This window comes from Eschscholzia californica, unplaced genomic scaffold (assembly GCF_041429995.1).
Source record: "Eschscholzia californica isolate CP2 unplaced genomic scaffold, dmEscCali1.0.p SCAF_4, whole genome shotgun sequence".
Lineage (NCBI taxonomy): Eukaryota > Viridiplantae > Streptophyta > Magnoliopsida > Ranunculales > Papaveraceae > Eschscholzia > Eschscholzia californica.
The window spans coordinates 44,192,640-44,214,408 of record NW_028238461.1 but is presented as its reverse complement, the minus strand read 5'-3'; the positions used below and the strand labels follow the sequence as shown (position 1 = coordinate 44,214,408).

The 21,769-nt window shown below is 35.9% G+C and overlaps 4 protein-coding genes across 4 annotated transcripts; 1 reads left to right on the top strand and 3 right to left on the bottom strand.

Moving 5' to 3' along the window:
* The first annotated feature begins 225 nt into the window (after positions 1 to 225).
* On the top strand, positions 226 to 4,253 carry LOC147544992 (2-oxoglutarate (2OG) and Fe(II)-dependent oxygenase superfamily protein). The gene is made up of 12 exons (XM_086632821.1): positions 226 to 527; positions 646 to 767; positions 1,465 to 1,583; positions 1,661 to 1,724; positions 1,875 to 1,942; positions 2,381 to 2,439; positions 2,533 to 2,698; positions 2,807 to 2,826; positions 2,925 to 2,971; positions 3,394 to 3,474; positions 3,565 to 3,654; positions 4,022 to 4,253. The coding sequence occupies exons 1-12, from the start codon at positions 494 to 496 to the stop codon at positions 4,148 to 4,150; spliced, it is 999 nt and encodes a 332-aa protein (XP_086488947.1). The 5' UTR covers positions 226 to 493; the 3' UTR covers positions 4,151 to 4,253.
* A 167-nt stretch (positions 4,254 to 4,420) lies between these two features.
* On the bottom strand, positions 4,421 to 5,972 carry LOC147544991 (uncharacterized protein At4g06744-like). The gene has a single exon (XM_086632818.1). The coding sequence runs from the start codon at positions 5,867 to 5,869 to the stop codon at positions 4,559 to 4,561; it is 1,311 nt and encodes a 436-aa protein (XP_086488944.1). The 5' UTR covers positions 5,870 to 5,972; the 3' UTR covers positions 4,421 to 4,558.
* Positions 5,973 to 6,727: 755 nt separating this feature from the next.
* On the bottom strand, positions 6,728 to 10,906 carry LOC147544990 (FMN-linked oxidoreductases superfamily protein). Its single transcript, XM_086632819.1, has 3 exons — positions 9,305 to 10,906; positions 8,009 to 8,115; positions 6,728 to 7,820 (listed from the first exon to the last, which is right to left on the bottom strand). The coding sequence occupies exons 1-3, from the start codon at positions 9,785 to 9,787 to the stop codon at positions 7,061 to 7,063; spliced, it is 1,350 nt and encodes a 449-aa protein (XP_086488945.1). The 5' UTR covers positions 9,788 to 10,906; the 3' UTR covers positions 6,728 to 7,060.
* Positions 10,907 to 14,062: 3,156 nt separating this feature from the next.
* LOC147544989 (putative WRKY transcription factor 15) lies at positions 14,063 to 15,925 on the bottom strand. The gene is made up of 3 exons (XM_086632820.1): positions 15,043 to 15,925; positions 14,801 to 14,926; positions 14,063 to 14,561 (listed from the first exon to the last, which is right to left on the bottom strand). Exons 1-3 carry the CDS (start codon positions 15,795 to 15,797, stop codon positions 14,402 to 14,404), a joined length of 1,041 nt encoding a protein of 346 aa, XP_086488946.1. The 5' UTR covers positions 15,798 to 15,925; the 3' UTR covers positions 14,063 to 14,401.
* Between the last annotated feature and the right edge of the window lie 5,844 nt (positions 15,926 to 21,769).

The following is a 21,769-nucleotide window of genomic DNA, read 5'->3' as shown; positions in this document are numbered from 1 at the left end:
GATTCTATTATCTCATGCCAAACATGTCCTTAGTAGTTTTGTAAAAAATTCTAAATTTAAGGGGGTAAGCTCAATTACTAATTATTAAAGGGGGTAAATTCAATTACTAATTAGTGTGAGGGGGTAAGCTCAAAAAACCCAAAAAACATTTTTGTTTCTTGAGATGGAAAACTATATACACTCCTGACTCTTGTATAAAAATAACGTTAATTATGTCATAACGTTAATCTACAGTCAGATTTGATTGTCCAAGCAGTTGAAAGTGTTATGTAGACTCTCAAAACCTAGAGGTTCCAACTACAATCCCTTAAAACGTTTAACAAAAAAAAAAAAACAATCCCTTAAAACGAACATGACTCCAAATGCCACTCAATGGGGACAGTTGGAAAACTGAGTAATAAAAAATAAATTCCCGCTATATATCAAGTGTCTGTCTCTGTTGTTCAAGAAAGACAAACTCAATCTCATCCCTTTTCTCTTGTAAGCATCAATAATGGGTTGCAATTTCAAGTCCATCCCTTTAATAGGTTTGCTAACTGATCTCAATTAGAAACCCTAATTCTAAGAGTTTCAATTCATTTTCTCAACTGCTTGAATTTAGTGTTAATTAGTTACCCTTTGTTTTGTTTTGTTTGAATAATTTAGATATAAGTCCTTTACTGGATAAGTATGATGATGATCCAAAGATGGTTGAAGAAGATCCAAGGGTAATTGAAGTTGTTAAACAATTAGATCAAGCTTGTAAACAAGCAGGTTTCTTCTACGTGGTAATTTCAATTATCAAACCTATATTTAACATTCATTTGATTGCCCCTTCATCATAATTCCTCCATACAAATTCTTGTCTGTTCTTGTTTCTTTCTTGGTCTCCTAATTATATTGTGCCCTTAGGGCTAAAGTTAACTCATAAACTTTTTCTACTTTTAACAAGTAAATGTTCAACTCCGTCACTGATTATATCTATTTCAGTGTTTCTGAGTTAAAAATGAGAAGAAATTCTTCCTTGCATGTGCCCTTAGGGCTGATGTTAAGTCATAAAGGTTTCTACGTTTAACAAGTAAATGCTCAACTCCTTCATTCATTATATCAATTTCAGTGTTTCTGAGTTAAAAATGGGAAGAAATTCTTCCTTACATGTGCCCTTAGGGCATTAATTAGGAAAACCTCCTTTTTTTTAAAGAAATATTGCGCGGGCCTAAACTTGACTAATCCTAAAGGCCAATGGTGTAAAAACAGCGCAAATTTTCTATTGGCCTCAAAGAACTCGAATTTCGACCCTTCTTGGTGAAGTTAAATGATTATTATTGATGGCTTATAAGAGAAGGATGTTTAAATTTTTCCAGTACTTACTCATAACCATGATATTTATTTTTTTGGAGTATTATAAACCCATGATACTAATGCTAATATATCGCAAAATCGAATGGTAATTGATCTTAAGTTGGCTTTTGTGGTGCTTATCAGAAAGGCCATGGTATTCCTGATTCTTTTCTCAAAGAAGTTAGAGACATGACACGAAAGTTTTTCCAACTCCCGTACGATGAAAAACTTAAGATTAAGATGTCCGCAGCCACCGGATACAGGTCTGCTTGCTCTCGGCTTTACTTCAAATGCTTCTTATTGATTATCTGCTTAGTCGTAATTTTTTTTTCTATTGCAGAGGATATCAAAGAATTGGAGAAAATGTAACAAAAGGCAAACCTGATATACATGAAGCTATTGATGTAAGTTTACACTAATGGGATTTTAGTGCATTCTGATAGACAGGAAAGATTGTACGAAATTGTCTATGTTTGTCGTTTGGCCTTCATGGTCATCTTTTCGGTCCTCCTTAGTTTGATAGTTTTTTTTTTTGAACTTTCTTTTGTTTACAGTGCTACAAAGAAATCGAACCTGGGATGTATGGATCTCTCGGTAAAGTTTTAGAAGGATCTAATCAATGGTACGCAATCGTCAAATTTCTTAAGTTTAAGCTTATCGTTTGTATTTTGTTACAGAGTTCGTCATGTTTAGGGACAGCACTACTAGTAGGCTAGCTTATTAACGTTTCCTTTTGAGAAGGACTTAAGTTTTAATAGGTACAAATTTTTCAGGTTTTATGCTAATTAATTCGGCTCAGTCTATCCATTAGAGTTGTGATTTAAGCCGACCCTCAGCAGAAATTTCTGGTTCGCCCCCAGTTCTGTTTGTTACGGATTGCATTCTATATTAGTAACATTACTTCTTCTATCTGAAGAAACGATAGATTATTTGTTAGCGATAAATAACTTATGCTTACGGTCAATACTTGGATTTGAAGGCTTAGTGCTGGATATTCCTTAATGATTGAGCATTTCAGCAAATATGAACTATACTAAACCATCGATATATCTTTTTGCAGGCCAGATAAGCCTTCAAATTTTGACTCAATAATGGAAGAGTACATTGGTCTTCTAACAGGCATGCTTTAGATATTTTACTTGTCATTTTCTCCTCTGTGAGTTTTGGTGCGTCGATGAGTAACAAATCATTTGGAACTCCAACCATTGACAGATTTGTCTAGAAATATTATGCGTGGACTTGCTCTAGCACTTGGTGGGTTACCTGATGAATTTGAAGGTGACAGAGCTGGAGATCCCTTTTGGGCTATGCGATTCATAGGTTATCCTGGTATTTCTCATTCAAATGGGTCAAAAATGCTGGAAAATGACATCGGTTGGTAAGACTTTATGATCTCTTTTTTTGTCCGCATACTATTTTTTTGGTTTGCAGAGTTCTTATATGAGTGCTGATTATGCTTTCTATGTCATTTGGCGAAAAAATTCAGTGGAGCTCATACAGATTATGGTAAGAGTTATGTTATAATAGACAAAGGTTGATTTGGCATAAACGTCCCTATAAACATGAGTTTATGTAGCCTAATTCTTGTACAATGTTCATAACAGGAATTTTGACACTGGTTAATCAAGACGACGAGATGTCTGCACTTCAGGTACTTTGGTTAATGTTCAATTTAAAAGCATCCAGATGCATAACCCTGACCTCTACTTTCTTAGTCAGTAATCCCGCAATAAATCAAACAGTATAAAAGAGTATCTAGTTTGTTAGAGTATTGTTCTGCTTAGCCTCTTGGGATGTTGGCGATACTGTCAATTTTGCCACCTCCGACTTCACGGATTTAAATTGTGTAATAAGGGGAACCACTTCAGCCTCCCACCTATGTGAGATTTTTCACTTACAAAACACCCTAAAAATCCCACATCATAACAGAGACTATCGTGTTGATAACATGTATAGGATTGGGGGACAGCCTCCCACGCTGCTAGCAAAACGATCTGCTTTGACACTTCCAAACATCATGGTTTTAGAACGTGTCACGTTTTATATGTTGATTACTAAACTATGTTGTTATAGGTGAGGAACCAATCTGGTGAGTGGATATGGGCAGATCCAGTCCCAGGTACATTTGTCTGCAACATTGGTGACATGCTGAAGGTATTATTCTGACCTAATTGTTTCTATTGTTTATGCTATATTCCTCAATTTTTATGGTATTAAGTAAACTTCAAAATTTTTGAATTACAGATTTGGTCCAACGGTTTATATGAGTCGACGCTGCACAGAGTCATCAACAACTCTCCAAAGTATCGAGTTTCCGTAGCCTTCTTCTATGAGGTATAGTAGTGATGTAACACCTCTCCAATACCAGCCACATTGTCCCCCTGATTTAGGCGCCATTAGGGCGCACCAGTGCCAGTGGAGTTCCACGTGGTATGGGGTTGTTTCTTGTCATTGGGATTCTTTAACGACTCTAGGCTTCTCCACTTGACCAGCCTGGTCACCAAGCCCGCCAAAAGACCTAGCCTATATGTAAAACAAGGTGCGACAATATGATCTAGGTCATTCTGAGTAATATGGATTAAGTGCAACACACATGAGCCTCCTGAATCGTAACATATATTTCTCTCTCGTCGTGCTTAATTATAGTTTGCCTCTGAAGTGCAAGTTTGTTTATAAGGATAGACGTTTGTTATGTCTGCAGCCAAACTTCAATGCTCTTATAGAGCCGTTGGAATTCTGTAAACAAAAGGTCGGAGGGATTGAGAAGTGCGAACGAGCTGTATATGGAGAGCATTTAGTACGCAAAGTTCTCACCAACTTCGTGGAGTAAAATACATATGTATTTACGATAAACCTGTAATATATGTTGTTTGAGTTGGATGGTCCCGTTTGTATGTTTCATGCTTAATAAATTGTTCTCCACATCACCTTCACTCAAGTTTTTGGTAGAATTATGTGAAAGCATGCCTAAAATATACGAGCAAATTCGCCAAACTACGATATTTTCTTGATAGATGCAGCTTGCAGAGATCAGAGAGAGCATCGGACACAGGTGAATAATACTCAAATTTCGACTACTCATTGAGAGATACTAAGATTAATAAATACAACACAAATTGATATATCGATAGCAACTTTTTTTTGTTGATAGACGTTTGCAGCAACTTAGAAACTTTTTATGTACATGTCTTGTGAAGCATATGGTATCGAACATGTTATATACACATTATTGTAAGACCTAGAGACGATGTCTTTCCAGAGCAGAATAAGTAAGTGAAGGCGCCTTTGGGTACTTTCCCGAAGATGACTGGTTTCCACCCAAAACATCCTCCGATAATTTACATGGTATAACACTGAACGACTCAATGAAGGGGCAATACTCAAAATGTTTATAAAAGAAGACACATTCGGCCTTTGATCTCTGATCCGGAAATCCAATAATACAATTCTTCTTCACATCTAGGGCTCCACTTTCTATCAACTTCTTGCATATTGGTCCTACATAGGTAAAATAGTTATACGACAATGATAAATTTCCTAAACTACCCAACGAACAAATCACCTCAGGTATCTGACCGTATAACAAATTCCCAGTAAAATTAAGTATCTCGATCTTATTTAAACAACCAAACGAACACGGTAAAGGACCAGTTAATCGGTTATAACTAGCGTCGAAAAGAGTCAGTTCTTTTAGGTAGCCGATTTCGTGTGGAAGACAACCCGATAATTGATTATTTAAGAACAAAATTTCCCTTAAAGTGTTTGAAGCATTTCCAATACTTCTTGGAATCGGACCAACAAAATAATTATTGGCTAAAGTAAGAAATAGTGCAGGAATTAAGCCCAAATTTTGAGGGAGCGTTTGGCCAAAAATGTTGTTATTGAGGAAAAAAACACTTAGTTTTTTAGTAAAGATTTGGGGTGGAACCGAACCAGAAAATGAGTTGAACCGGATATCCAAGAAATCTAAATTGTTGGTAATAAGGAGTGCGGGCGGAAATGGACCGATAAATTTGTTGTTACTAAGATCAAGTTCGTATAGATAACGAAGCTTGGCGATGTTTGGAGAGATAGATCCCGAAAAATTGTTGGTGTTGGCGTGGAATAAAGCTATATCGGGTAATTGGTCTATGAAACCATTTAGACTTGCCGCTCCTAGTTGGAACCCGTTAAAGTCGATTGAAGCTAATGCTATAGCAGACGAATTATCTGGTGGGCTTTCACAATAGAATCCTCGATAGTTGCAGATATCAGAGCCGGTCCACGAATTAGTTATGCCAAGAGGGTCAGAGCTTATAAGGTTTTTGAACCTTTGGATTGTTGGGTAAACTACAGCGAGTCGTTCGTCTAGAAAGACTAATGGTGGTTGTGGTGGTGGTGGCATTGGTGGTTGTGGAGGGGGACAGTCGCCGCTGCTTTCGGAAACACCGTGGCTGCCGCCTATGATTTCTACAGTTTGGCTTGTGTTGGGTTGAACATGAAGAAGGAAACATGAGAGCAGAGTGAAGTAGGAGAAGAGTAGAAATTTGGCAGAGAGGTGAATACCCATTGTGTGTGTGTGTGTGTGTGTGTGTGTGTGGGCTTGAGTTTCTCCCTATACTCCTTTTCTTTCTCTAGTTTTTTTGTTTTTGAAACAAGAAACAATATTTCATCACCAAAGAGAATGAGTGTTCTTTAATAACAAATCAACAAGATTTCTTATTTCCCCACTACAAGTTTAGGATTTTCTAATGTCACTTATTTTACTTCTTGGGGTTAATGGATTTTGGGTTATCTTCACCAGATAAAATACTTTATTTTATGTGGTGTTTTCAGACGTCAGGGGCGAAAGTAAGAAAGCGTTAAGTATGGGAAAATACCAAGTGGGCTGGGTGGGAAGACCACATTATATAGATATTATTATGTCGCATTATATCACATGTTAATAGGCTAGCTATTCGACGACATGAACTAAGAAATGAAAACACCAATTACACATGTTAGATGGCTCTAAGCAACTACTGTCTAACCCTAGTCTCTGTCATTTTTTTTTGGAGTAAGATATCCAGTATCAGGCCAATTCATCTGTTATTATATAACCTAAATCAATTACTAATCGTGGTTGGCCCCAAAATTTTTTGGAGTTTCCTTGATAACATTTGAATAGACCACTTCACAGCTAGTTGAAGCACACTCAATTTTCATAGATATCTTTAATAATGTGGGAAATACCTAACAATGGTCGGAGTCAAAGACGAAACACCAATCACAAGTATTGGAGTACTTGTTTTAGACCCACAACAAAATTCTCCAATAGACCAAAGCTGAGCCGCCCAAAAGACCTAGCTAACATAAGTACAATATAATCTCTTACCTCATAAACCAGGTCCGGAAATTCTTCCTAAATAGTTATTAAGCATGGTACATGTTTAATACAAGTACATCTAGTTCTTCCATTTCGGAGCAAAATTGTCAAGTTCCATGAAAATTTTAAGTTAAATTCTCAATACAATCAAGCTTACACAGTAATTATACCTGAAATCGAACCAACATCGAAGAAAGCTTGCAAGCTGCGAAAATATCCACTACTCCGAAGAAATATGTTGGTTGCCAACTTGCCACGCTAAATTTGGCTCACAAAATGGACGGAAATTAAATACCTAAGTCCAAAGTGTAAATGGGGCGAACTGGAACCACGTCTAATATGAACTTGCTCCAGTTAAGCCAAGAATATTAACCACAATGAGTACGTATTACTTCTCTAAAGGGCTGATGGTTCCTGCGGCTTTTGGGCTGCTGTACCTTCATCACTTGTGACCTCAACTTCAGAATTCCTCACATATAGTGGAATCCTTGTTCCAAGATCCCTGAGCCTATTCACCATATCATAAAGAAACTCGAATGTGAGTATGTTTTGTTTATTGAAATCTTCTCTCACTTCTGGATGAATTCGAAACCAGTCTCCCAACAGCTTATGAACGTGGGAACGGATCATTCGCCATGGAACTGGGTATTTTTCACAGAGTTTCAAATACTCCACTACTAAATCTCCTTGATCTAATCCTCCATCTTTAGTTTCATCACCTTCAATCCATTCTGTAGTTCGAAATCCAGCAAATAAAGCTGGATTCTCGAGAAGAGTTTCTGCCGAAAGTATACCATCAACCCCTGTCTCTTTCAAACAATCTTTCGCGTCATCTAAATGGCGTATGTTGCCATTGGCTAGTACTGGAATTCTAAGTGCATCTTTAACTGCTTTAATGGCTGCCCAATCAGCTCGAATTTTCTTCCCATCTTTTTCATCTCTGGTTCGGCCATGAACAGCCAAGAGAGAACAACCAGCTTCCTCCAGCATCTTTGCATAAGCCAATGTGTCTTCTAGCTTTGGGAAGATACGGATCTTGCATGAAACTGGAACCGGGAGGTTTTGAGACAGTTTTTCTACTAGGGATTTGACCAAAGGTAGATTATCCATCAGGAATGCCCCGTAATATCCTCTCCTAGCTATACGTTGTGGGCACCTGTAGAATTACACGAAATCACAAGAGATATCAAGAACTAGTAAAATGATAATGTAAAATTATATTTTCGAAACGCCATCTAAGTGAACTACTTGAAATGGATGAATCTCGGAAGTACCAAGTACTAAGCCGTGTAACAATATCTCATAAAACTAAAAACACTGAAAGATGAAAAGAATGAAAGATACCCGAGATTGATGTCCACATAATCACAGTGAGGACCAACCATCAGCGCAGCTTCTAGTAAAGTATCAGGATTATTTGCGCAAAATTGGACAAATAGTGGACGATCTTCCTGCAATTTATATATTAGCTGCCAATTTAGTTCATGTACGAGGCTACACATTCAACAAATTCCTTGATGCTATCAGTTTTTACTGTCATCAAATCTTTCAACAAGTAACTCTGAAACAGCTATTATAGCAATAAAAGAAACAGAAATGACTCGGGCATTAAGTATCACTAGTAGGGTCCTGGCCAACAGCAAACAAAAGAAGATAACGAAATTGAAGTGATGATCTCTTGTTCATGTAGAGAAGTAGAATAACTCATGCTCGAGGGTTACGGCTTTTTGTTGGTGCGTACTTATCTAGAATAGACCTTTTACTGCCAAACCATGCCCCCATATACCTTAGCTCTTACATACGTACGATGGATACATAAGAATACAGAAGCACCAAAATAAACAAAATGTAAAGAAACTACGATAAGAAATGATAGAAATTTCTAAGGAATCTATAAGAAGAATTTCGGAAGAAAAAGTTTCATGTGATATTGGAAAAGTTTGTACAAACTACCAATACAATGTAAGATGTTACGTATTCTCTAACATATGGAGTTTCTCGCTTGTCTACTCTCACATCCTCCTAAGTCCTACCCAAAAAAGCACATAAAAAACCCCCAAATACCATACCACCAACTTACCAAGTTTTATTTCTCGCTCAAAGTCTCAAACCCCTCACATGTCATCGGTGGTGACTTTGACATATCCGTAAAACTTGACTGTAAATTGGATCACATACCCAGAGTAGCAGGTGACTTATAAAACATGAAACACCTCTCCAACTAACATAACTAACAATTCATTCAAAGTTTGCCTGTTGCCTAGTTTCTCCCATAGCCTCGACAAATAATCCTATAAAATCACCATAAAATACAAATCTTTATGCAGTTACTGACCCCCACCGTAGCATCAGTGGCGAATCGAATTTCCTTAAACTTGATTATGAAGTCAACCAATAACATAGAAGCAGGTCATATAACTAGCTCAACTTCCTAACTGGTACAATATGGATTCTACTACTATTCCTGCCCACTAAGTTACCCCTCCATTAATGAATTTCTATACTAAATTAACTCTATCCCATCAAATTAACAAGCTTTAAACTTTTAAAGTAGAAGAACATATAAATTACTTTCAGTTACAACCCAAAATTTTAAAACAAAATTAGAACTTGTAATCAAAATTAGTAGTAATGTTTTACCTTGCAAGTAGTGAACTCTTGAAGGCGATATTTTTCAGTCTCAGTAAATATACGAGAATGAAGCATTGGAGTGTAAGCAGCAGTAGCACCATATTTCCGACAAAGCATTCTGAATGGAAGCTCAGAATTATCCACCATTGGAGCAACTATGAACTTGGGTTCTCCCAATTTCTTCCAATGAGCCCATGCTCGTTCTATTCCATTCAATTCACTACTAGAAACAGAACTAGATAAACATTGGGGGTTTTCTTTTTCTTTTTCTTTTTCTTCTTCGACGAGAGAGATATTAGTGATGGAGGAACACAGGCGTTCGTCTTCATTTTCTGGTTCGGAGGTGGTGGTGGTGGTGGGGAGGGTAGAGTTTTCAAGATTGATTAGAGTAGACATGAATGATTTGGTGAAGATGGAGAGGAAGGGAAGAAGGGGAGAGTTAAGATTAGGGTTTCGTTGATGGTAGATTGATGAGAGGATTCTGGAGTTCATTAGAAGGGGACGACGGAGTGGATATCCATCGCGCCGCTAGTACTGGTTGCGCCGTCAAACACAGATTTGTTTGAAGCTCTTTGTTGAACAAGGGTTGAAACTTGAAACCCGTAAAAGAGTTGAAGTATTTCTTCTAAAAGCGCCCACCATTTGTGTTATCAGCAATCTCACAGAAATTGGCGCCCCCCATGTGAAAAATTGTTAGAATTTGGGTCATTTCAGCATCTCCAATGCAACACTCAATTAATCCAATGTGTCAAGTATGAGTTGAGTTTCTCTTTCCTAGGTTGCACTATTGAGATATTCAATTCAAAATTCATCTCCAATGTAACACTAAAAAAAAACTCAACATTTACTTTAGATTTACTTTTGGTTCTTTTTGTAATATATAAAATGTCGATGTGGACCGATTGAGATACAACAATAAATGTTGAGATACTCAAAAGAAAACTCAACAATTGAGTTTTCTTTTGAGTATCTCAATATTTATTGTTGCCACATCATATTGAGACTCTAGTTGAGTGTTGCATTGGAGATGCTCTAAAGTATGTTAATTCTGCCAATTCGATTCAAATATTTTATAGAGTTTGAAATCGGAGGCGATAATAAAGGCCAAACAAAAACACCCGGCTACAAAGGTGGGGAGGGTGCTACTAAAACTTCCCAAGGGTTAGCCCAGGTTGATTGATATTAAAATTTGGGTATAGGGGTGCACAGATGCCTATAGAATTTCTAAAATTGTGAAAGTGGCCCACAAACTCATGTTCATGCTGTCATGTTGATTATACATGTCATGAATGTAATGCAAAGATTATTCTTTTTTTAAGACTATACTCACTTTGAATTTGATTGAGGTGTAAGTATACTCACCTAATAGATTGATTAGGGTTGAGAAAATTGTCACTAAGGAATCTCACTTTGTTTTATGAATCTGATCGTATATCTGTTAATCTATAATGACTATGTATCTCATAGCAACTTTTTGATCAAAATAATCAACTAGAAAAATATCACTCAAAATTTGAAACTTGAAAGTGTATTGTGAGGTGAACTTTTTTTCTTTTTTTCTTTCCTTGTGTTTGTAGAGAAAATAGACCAACATAAATGTTGGGTCCATGTGGTTGTTTGAATGCCGTTACAACAGTTTAAATCTTCATTATTTTCACACACACTCTATGGCCATGCTTATTTAGCTTTCAACTAATAAAGTACCAAAAGTCCACAATTATACAAGCAACCGTTGAAAAACATTAAAGTTTTGAGAAGGACACCTTTGGCCTCTTTCAAGACCATGAAAAAAGATAAAGAGCAAAAAGGAAAAGTCAATCTCCATGATTGACCATGACCCATATCTAGGTAAGAATCCAAAGTATTAAAAAAGAAAATTTACATTTTTTTATGTTTAGTAGTATGTACTTTGACACCTATTGCATTCCATTAGTTATGTACTCTTGTAAAAATGTTAGTATTACGTTTAGTTGATTTTCTACACTATGTTCTCAAAAGACAAAACAGAAGAAGAAAAAGAACATTGACAAATACGAAGGAGGAGGAAGAAGAGGTGGGGTTTGGAAAAGAGTGTTAAGTTTGTGGTCGTCCAATTCAAAACCAATTGGCAATGAGTGGAGATGACCTATACTTTATATTATTGGTTGTTAGTTACTCATTCTCGCACGTGGGACTATTCTCACACGCCCCCTCACGTGTGGCGTTCTTTGAGCCTAACACGTGTGTTTTTTTTTCTTTACGGGTGACGTGGAGCACGTATGGTTCTTAAGTCTATCACGTGTGGGCCTAGCTCTGATACCATGTTAAGTTTGTGGTCATCCAACTCAAAACCAATTGACGACGTGGAGCACGTGTGGCTTTTTACCTATCTCGTGTGGGCATAGCTCTGATACCATGTTAAGTTTGTGGCCATCCAACTCAAAACCAATTGGCAATGAGTGGAGAGGACCTAGACCTTTTATTCTTGGTAGCTAGATATTCTCCCATGTGGGACTATTCTCACACGCCCCCTCACGTGTAGGGTTCTTTGACCCTAACACGTGTATTTCTTAGGGCGACGTGGAGCACGTGTGGCTTTTAAGCCTATCACGTGTGGGCCTAACTCTAATACCATGTTAAGTTTGTGGCCATCCAACTCAAAACCAATTGGCAATGAGTGGAGCACATATGATAGGCTTAAAAGCCACACGTGCTCCACGTCACCCGTAAAGGAAAAAAAACACATGTTAGGCTCAAAGAACGCCACACGTGAGGGGGCGTGTGAGAATAGTCCCACATAGAAGCAGGGGTGGTCCGTGACCAAAGCCACCAAAGCGATCGCTTTGGGCCCCACATAATCAAGGGCATCATATTTCAATTTCGTATGTAACTTTCGAAAAACTAATTATAATTCAAATCAATTTCTAAAATAATTTAAGGTGTAGCTTAGTGGTAAAGAGTTTAGATTTTGAATAAAAGGTTAAGGGTTCGATTCCTACCATTTGCATTGTTTAAATTTTATTTAATTTTTTCTAATATCCATTGTACGGGGCCCCAATTTTAATTTCGCTTGGGGCCCCCTATATACTTGGGCCGGCCCTGCATGGAAGAATGGGTAACTTTTCTTTTTTTGGAAGTCGACTACGATCTACGTATGTCGTTACATTTGGCACTTGATACATCATGGATGTGATAACTAGCAATCAAGAATATAAAGTATAGGTCCTCTCCACTCATTGACAATTGGTTTTGAGTTGGATGACCACAAACTTAACAAAGAGTTGAAAGAGATCATAAATATTAAAACCAATCACGACATTATTTTTTATAAGATTTTTTGACACCCTTGTTAGTTCTAGCCCCAGCTATTAAATTCAAACTCCACTCTATAATGATTTTATGCACGAACTGATCCCCACGGGGCCTAGACATAAAAGCAAAGGGGTCATTTTTGTTTGGCTCCATGCATTTGGACTAGATTCATGTTTGACTCACTTTTTTTTAGAACACTCTTCTTGTTTGAGCTTCTTTTGTGATAACTTCATTATCTCTTTTCATCACTAATGAACCTCAGTCGCTAGTGTAATTGTGTAAAGTGGTCGGATGGTTCGCTTGCACATGGCTACTCATCGACTAGCAAAGCTGAGGCTGAGCCATCTTCTCAACCCATCAACTAGAAAGGCCCCGGTTGTGTATGACTTGAGCCAGTGCTAGGCTGATCTCTCCCATTTACAAGGCAGATTTGAACTCTATTCCAAATTTTACTCTATAGCAAGTTGAAGTAGAAAGTAAGAAAGGATCCAACAACAACCACATCATTTTCCCCACCGCATAATTTGACTTGCATTATTTTTCTCAATTTTTTGGGTGGTGGGTTAGAAAAGTCATCCCAAATCCAAACCTTCCTCTACTTTCTCTCACATATCTATCTCAATCCAACCAAACGACTAAGCTTAAAACAAAAGAAAACTTAAAACAAAGCCAACACTCTCACCAAAATAAAATAGTCCAACCTTCCCGTTGGCTTTGCCCACCAGCTCTCTCTCTCTCTCTATGTAAATGCTAGAATCACAAAGGACTTTGACAAAAGAAATTACCAAGCTGATGTGACGGTTCTGATATTCATCTTTCAGTGGCCTGAATCTAATCAAATTTCTTTTAACATTTTCGTAAAATATATTTCTCTCTCTTCTATGTAGAATGTCTAGCCTCACTCTGTCAAAGTCCCTTACATAATATACACATAAAACTGATGAGAGTCTAATTGAGTATTTATATAACTATATTACGAATTTATGACAATTTACAAGTATTTATTTAAAATAGATCAATTCAATCTAATTAATCTAACTTTTTGACTTTGAACAATATGCAAGTCTATTTCAAACAATATACTCTCATAAACAACCCATATAACAAAACTATCTCCCTTGTCTCAACATTTTTATCTCCCTCATCTCAACAATTTTTGACACATTGGTTGAAATAAGTTCATATGCATACTCATTAATTTTGTATTGGAGCATGGAAATCTTCCACATTTTATACCTAACTTTTATTATATTTAACCCAAGTGATTCTTGTTAATCTCATTAAAAAAAAAAGTGATTCTTGATACATATTTCAAAATTATTTACACACATTTCTAATTAGTCAAACTTTATGTTTTTTGAGGAATGATTAGTAGATGATAAAGAAAATGGAATAATATTATCAAAGTTAACTTCTCTCAAGAATTAAACAAAAAAAAAGTAATAAAATCAAAAGTAGAGAGACAGAGAAAGAAGATTATCAAAGACAAGTTTCAAACTTTCTTCCACCAAATCCACAATCATCCTTTCCTCTTACTACTTTACTAAATTTTCTTTCATTTGAACACTAATAAATCAACAACTAAAATTCAAACAAAAGAAAATAAAAAAATGAAATATAACATTTAATCCTGTATGCCATGACTTTGTGATAATGATGATGATGAGTGATGACCTTCTTCTTCTTCTTCTTCTTCTTCTTCTTCTTCTTCTTCTTCTTTCTTGATGACTGAAATTTGGCTGGATAGATTCAAACTCTAATCTTGATTTAGGGTTTCTATATAATTTGGGTTTTGTTTGAATTGAATACTCCTACTTAAGATGATTCCAATATTAAACCGGCTGAATCGGCGACTGAGTGAGAATGATTATGTTCACTTTCATAAGTAACAATAAGCATGGTTGGATCATCTAAAGCTCTTTCCACATGTTTACGAGCTGGACAACCTCTTAAACTACTGCATTTGTAGTAACCCCTGATAATCAAAAAAAATTTAAATCAGAAATCATTTAATTTAGGAGGATAATTAAATAACTGAGTCAACTCGGATGATCATTAAATTACTTAATTCAAAACAGTGTATGAAGAAAAAACTGAATTTTCGAACAAAAAAACACATGATCAAATATGGGTCATTAGTAAATTTGTGATTAATCAATCAATAAATATATGGAGAAATTAAATCGGACGAGTTTAGTTGAGTTGACTCAGTACCTTGGATGTGGGGAACCTTTGATTGGTTTTTGACCATACTTTCTCCATGAATAATCATCAGGAGGAATATCAGACATCTTCAAACTAATAGCTGGAACTCTAATAACTCTTCTTAATCTTGATTTCCTGTTAATTAATTCAAAAACTGATTAAATTAGGTGAAATTTCATTGTCTTATACCCAAAATTAAGCAAACCCCAGAAACAGGGGAAGTAAGATGAACTCATAACTCAATGACTCACCTCTTTTTAGAACAATGGCATCGGCCGGAATTTCCACCGCACTTAGTAGCAGCGTCATCAGAAGACATGCACTTTCTTTTTGAAGATAAAGGAGGTCTTCCCCCCGATGAAGCTTGTGATAGATTTGTGATCTGAAAAGCTGATGAAGATGAAGGGTTTTTCATATCTGTATCCCCTGTTAATGAAGATAGAAACGAAGTGGCAGCAGAAATTGATTGTGAAGATGTGAAATTAATAGTAGTTGATGATTCCTTTCTCTCAGTAACACCATTTTTGGACATAATTAGTGATGGGTATTGATGATTTTGATGAGATGATGATGGAAGAGGTGGAAGAAGACGTTGAATCGGTGTTGGATAATAAATCTTTGACACCGATTCAGAAATAGAAACTGGATCGTCAAATATCTTCTGTGACTCAGTAGGAGGAGAAGGAGAAGAAACAATAGGAGCTCTTCTGAATCGGGCATGACCAGTTCGAGTTCGACCCAGTAAAGAAATCACTTTTTTAAACTTATTAACAGCAAAATCAGTAACAGATTTACAATCCATATCGATTTCCATGGCGGATTTTGGATTCTCAGATGGAATTTCTTGTTCATATTGTTGTTGGCGTTGAGAAAGCAATCTAATTAGTTTTTCAACGCTTTGTAATCCAGCTGATGCAACTTCTTCAACTGAATTTTCTTCCATTTTTGGTGTAAATTTATGAGTAGTAGTAGTTGTATATCCTCCCGTCATTAGTTGTACCGCCATTTCTGTCTGCTATAAGACCATGAAAGAATGAGAATGGAAGAGAGCAATTTCACCTTCTAGTTATAAGAAGAAAGTGGAAGATTGGGAAAGCTAAAGTTATAGATTTTAGAGAGAGAAAATAAAAGAAGTCTGCTTATCTGTAGTCAAAGGCTGTTGCTACTAAAAATTCTGACACGTGTCCGTATTATTATTGTTACTGTATTGATACAGTTATATTTTCGTAACGTTTCCAAATAGAAAAGTTAAAACCCATTGACCGCTTTATTTTGATAAAGGATTCTGCTATACAACACCCTGTTTTTTTTGCTTTCTCGTGTTACTGTGTGATTTGATATAGTAGGATACCCCATATATTTTTTGTCCTCGTAATTTTGTTTTGTCTTTTCATTACTCTGGAGTTTCCTAGAACTTTTCTTCTTTCATCTTCTTCCCTTTCCTATACGCGAGACCTTCGTTAGTGAGTGTCTTACGTGAGGTTCGAACCTGCAAAGAAGAACTTGCCCTTTGTATAGGACAATCCTTGCAACAAAAAAAAAAAAGAATTGTATAGGACAATCGTAGGAGAAGAAGAAAGAAAGGTTGACTATCTCTCTTCTTGTCTAAAATCTAACTAATTTATTACTTGGCAACATTTTATTGTATGTAACTAAAACATGATAGTTATCAGTAACTTTGACAAATAAGGCTACCATTGGACAGTGTCACGAATATGAACTTTGTAGTTGGGACAATATGTTTGATGTGTCATAGTATATTAAGTTAGTATGTCAGGAATTTTATTTATAATATTCGACATACAATAGGAGAATCAACCACACGTGTATAGTCAACATATTAAGAACAATTCATACCCACACGCCCCCACACTCACATATTTATCTTAACACTTTGACTTCATACGACTTGTGGGAAGTCTAAGAGCAACTCCAACGTTGCCGGGCTGGGGCTCCCAAATTCAAATTTTGGGAGCCCCAGCCCCTCCTTTCCAACCCGGGAGCCCCGGGGCTGGGCTCCCGGTGGGGCTGGGAGCCCCATGCTCCCGGGCTCCCAAATGGGAGCCCGGGCTGGGGGCTCCCAGCCCCATATTCTATCCGTTGGGAGTCCCCAACGGCTAGTTGGGGACTCCCAACAGTTGAATTGGGGTGGGGGGACCCACCCCATGTTTAATTTTTTTTTTGTTTTTTTTTTTATTATTATTTTGTTTAATCTTTTTCTGATTTAATTTTTTTGGTGTAATTTTTAAATGTAAATCATTTTTTATTATATTTTTTTTAAATAGAATTTCTTTGATTTTTTCTTAACACACTTCATAGATTGAAAATCAAATACATAATAATCGAAATACATAATCATTTTTTAGAGCCAAAATTTAATGGGTGAAAATTAAAACACAAACCTCACACACTTACACCACACATGTACAAAATTTAGATTTGGGAGCCCAACATTGGAGTTGCTCTAAGCCCCGGGGCTCCCAAAATTGGGAGCCCGAGCCCCACATTGGAGTTGCTCTAAGTGATCAAATCCCAAATTACTTTGTGATATTCAATTGTCTATTGAAACCAAAATACTTCAGTACGATAGATTCATTTATTAGATGCTTCATTGAGGTCACAAGATGTTGCCTTATCCAATTTGTGGTGTTTCAAATGTTGATATGCCCTAGCATGTCAACATATGCCAAAGTCCAATGTCACATATGTAGTCATATATGTGATAATGTGAAGACATTTCAAATACCCCAACCCCAATGTCAATGAGTTTTAATTTTTTTTGATATTTTTTTTTTGTTGAACTATTTTAATTTTTTTTTATATGATTGAGTATTTTTGTACTCCACAAATGTCCAAACGTTGACTTGCTAGACATGTGGGAGGTGATTCTCACCCACTTAACAAGTAGGTGATTATAAGATAAGAGAGAGAGGTATAAAGAAGACCCGAGAAGGCGTGAAGACCAGGCCAGCTACGATCTCAAAAGCATAAAAAAAAAAAAAAAAAAAGTCAAAGACGAAATGCAACTTCAAATCCAATGATTCTTCTCCCCACCTAGTACGTAAGCCCTTTTTTTTATCTTAACCATCAGATCTTCCTCGAGATTTAAATATGTAAGTACTAATTTTCTCTGTCATTGGAACTCTATACTAGTAGTATCTTCCTCTTTTGCTTTTCTTGATAACAGACTACTTTGGTATCTTCAAGGAGTCAAATGATAATAGTTGAGAAACACAAAGAAGAGTTGACTGCAACGTCTCATGAGAATGAATCACAAGGAAGTTCAACAAAAAAAAAAAAAAAAAAATCACAAAGGAGAGTATTACTAAATATTTGTGTGTTTTGGAAGAGTGATCAAACCACAATTCACAGTCGAACTCTAATAATTTGTTCCAATGAATTATTTTGATCTCATTTTGAGTCAGGAAGTTCAACAAAAAAAAAAGGTATTACTAAATATTTGTGTGTGTTGGAAGAGTGATCAAACCACAATTCACAGTCGAACTCTAATAATTTGTTCCAATGAATTATTTTGATCTCATTTTGAGTCAAACAAGTGGTATTTTGACGAGTCCGATTTAAATAGTGAGGAGTTTGAACACTACATATGTAGCAAAATATTTTGCACTTGCTTAGGATATCTTAACTCCATTTGTTAGTAAGCGTGTTAGATCTAGCTCTTTGAAGTTTAGAATAAGTAAGATCGATACTATTCATTGTGGTTGAAATTTTTGATCGTTAATTCGCAAAGTTGGCTCGAACCTCCGATATTTATATTGAGCTTGCTCTAGGATGATGTGGGCACCATTTGATTGATCATTATCGACTTCTATTATAATTTATCTTCCTTTAGCTAAAGAAAAAAAAAATAATAGTTTACTCAACTCTATAAAGAAGTTGATCCATCTTTAATTTATCACCAAAAATTTACAAGTATATATATTATAGGGACACTGATTTTAGGTTGGATTCATCAAAACCTTTACCTCCTTTCTCTTTACATGTACAAATGCTTTTGCCACTAAAATTAGATTACCTAGAGTTGACCACCTATCTAGAGTTTCATTTTATTATGAGATTAAGCTTAAATTAGATTTTATTAGACAACTATAGTATTAGGTCTGGCCTGCCTGTCAATAGAGGATTACTAATCTAATCTCTAAAAAAATGTATCAATGTCTTAATGTGTTGGTTTAGAAGCTAGTAGGAAAATAAATAGATAAAATTAAATATTTCAAATTGCGTTGTTGATCATAATTTATGGATGGCAGGTTTTCATGAACTTTTGACTTTAGTTTGTTTAATTTTAATATAGCCACTTTATAAGTCAATAAGAATATAATATGTGACAATCTCCATGATTACTTCTAGGGCAGGTATTGTCTATGATAAAATAAGATAGTCAATAATAAGTGCTCACAAACTTATACTTGAACTATGATCTTATTCTATATAATTTCAACATTTATTTCTTGATCATTGATTTAAGTTCCCTTCATAAGATTATAATTTATGCCAACAACCCTTGGTTGGAGTTGTAGGAAATTTAGTCTTCCACACTAGTGATCAAAGTTCCGAGGCACGCTGACAATTCTAAAAAAAAGAAAAATTTATAGCTAGTCACTGATATCGAAGGATTAGAAATAAAGGTCAGCGTTTTGAGGCTTAGGGTTCGTAGGCGTCCATAAATGACATTTTGTCCTTTTCAATCGCCAAACTGGGAGTGCCTATAGCATTTCCGTTGAACTAGAACCTACCACAACTAAATGAGAAAGTCTAATACCCTCAAGAGTGTCTTTAGTAAATAGTTGTGCCTTTAGAATTTCCAATATCCTTTAGGCGCTATCATATGTAAGCCTAAATCCAAGGTTATATTTAGTAATTTATATATTCTATAGACACACCTTGAATATAGACACAACGCTACCTTGATGTTTTGCAATTTGCACCGTGGTCTGATACACGATACATAGACACCGAAACCCCGAAATTATATTGTGTCTATCTTATACATCACTGATTTCATTCCAGTGTTGGAACATCTTAAGAGCTCTCAAGGTTATATTGGTGGAAAATCTTGGATGTACTCTATTGTCTTTTTTCTGGTACATGAAAATCTTTTTTTCTCTTCTCACCCTACTATCACCACTTTTGACCACCACTATCATTTCTCTCTCTCTCATAAGAGTTGCCAACAACTTTTTCCGTGGTGTGACAAGAAAAAGCAGTAGACACTTCAAGTACAAATTGTTCTCACTCATAAATCTTGGATGCCGAGAGATATTTTTGAATGTTCCAAACCCATGCCTTCTGATTTTTTTTTCTTTACATTCTTTTTTAAATTTACACAAGCTACAATGACATTTTATATTTTTGTTAGATATTTTGATGGGATGAATTGATGATGCAACTCATGAAAGTGAAATGGCCCCCACCGGCCATCTTTTTTGGCTTGCATTGGGGATTCCTTTTCATGGTTAGCTAATAACTCAAGCTAGGGATATTTCATCAACAAAAAAAAACTCAAGCTAGGGAAATGGGAGTTCATATTCCTGATGTTTTTTTCTCTTTAAATCCTTTCTCTCTATTGTTACCTATATTATTTCCATTTAGTAAATTTACTTATGTTCATATTAATAATATATAGGAGTATTTGTTTTGAAAGGTCTTATGGCGAACTAAAATAAAACCAAGAAGGTTGGAGTAGAAAAACAATTAATCCATAAAATTTGACAAATCGACTTGTAATAGATGAAATTGTGCACATAGAAATCCCATAAGAAAATAATTACAACGATATATTTCGTGGGACGAATAAGTAGTTTACCATCCCAATGTTTATATTATTCGGGGTGGGCATGTCATCTTGCATATGTCGTTGCCTATCTTTCTTTTTTTTTTTTTTTCATGTTCGTAAGGAAATTCACAACATTTTTTTTGATGATAAAGGAAATCCACAACATAGTCCTTTTAAATAACAAACTAGAATTGCTCTAATCATCTACTAGAATTGCAGATAACAAAATATCCAGGGACTAATTTGATGAAAAAGAAAATACTAATAGTTTCCTTTATTAAAATATTTTCATCTTTTACTCAATAAAAATCTTGGAACTTTAGTTGGACTCCTCGAAATTATGGCCCATTAAATTTAGGACAAGATAAATAGATAAGTCATAGTCAAGTTTTTTTTTTTTGATGAAAATTACTAGCATTAACAAAAGTCTATTACAACTTACTAGAAATCCGAAAATAAAGAAAGGACACGTCTTGCCATATTTTCTTTTGGCCATGGGTACGTCCCCATTTAGCTAAAGCATCAGCATAAGTGTTACAATTGCGAGATATATGCGAAAATATAATGCTTGTAAAGCTATCTTTGATGTCGTTTATCTGATGAATGATACTCTGAGTTTGCCAATGCAGGTTTCCTCCCTTACCATTAAGCGCTGAGATTATGGCTTGATTGTCACTCTCTATGTGCACATACTGAATTTGAAGTTGCGATGCCTCTTTTAGACTGGATAATATTGCTAAGCTTTCGCATTCTTCCGCATGTTGTCCTCGAACTGTGTCTGCTACCGCTATTATGTAATTAGCCTCTGCATCACGGATGATGTAACCAATTCCCGCTGGTTCTTTAATATTTATAAAAGAAGCATCCACATTGACCTTCATATATGGTGTCGATGGAGGTCTCCATGTTTGTGTAATGGTTTTTTCCTTACCTTTCTTGTTCGTCCTGGATTCAGTTTTGAGAGGTGTCGTGGAGGTGTTCATAATCCTCTCTATAATCTGTATAGGGTTTTGTTTATTCGTAGTAAAGCAGTTCTCGCATCTGGCTTTCCATAGGAACCATAAGATTTTAGCATTGAGGTTGATATTATTCTCATCTAGCGATTTCCAAAGTTGAATCCACTGGGTGGTAGTAATGATCGTATCCGTTCTAATATTAAAATGGAACCATATTGCTTTCGC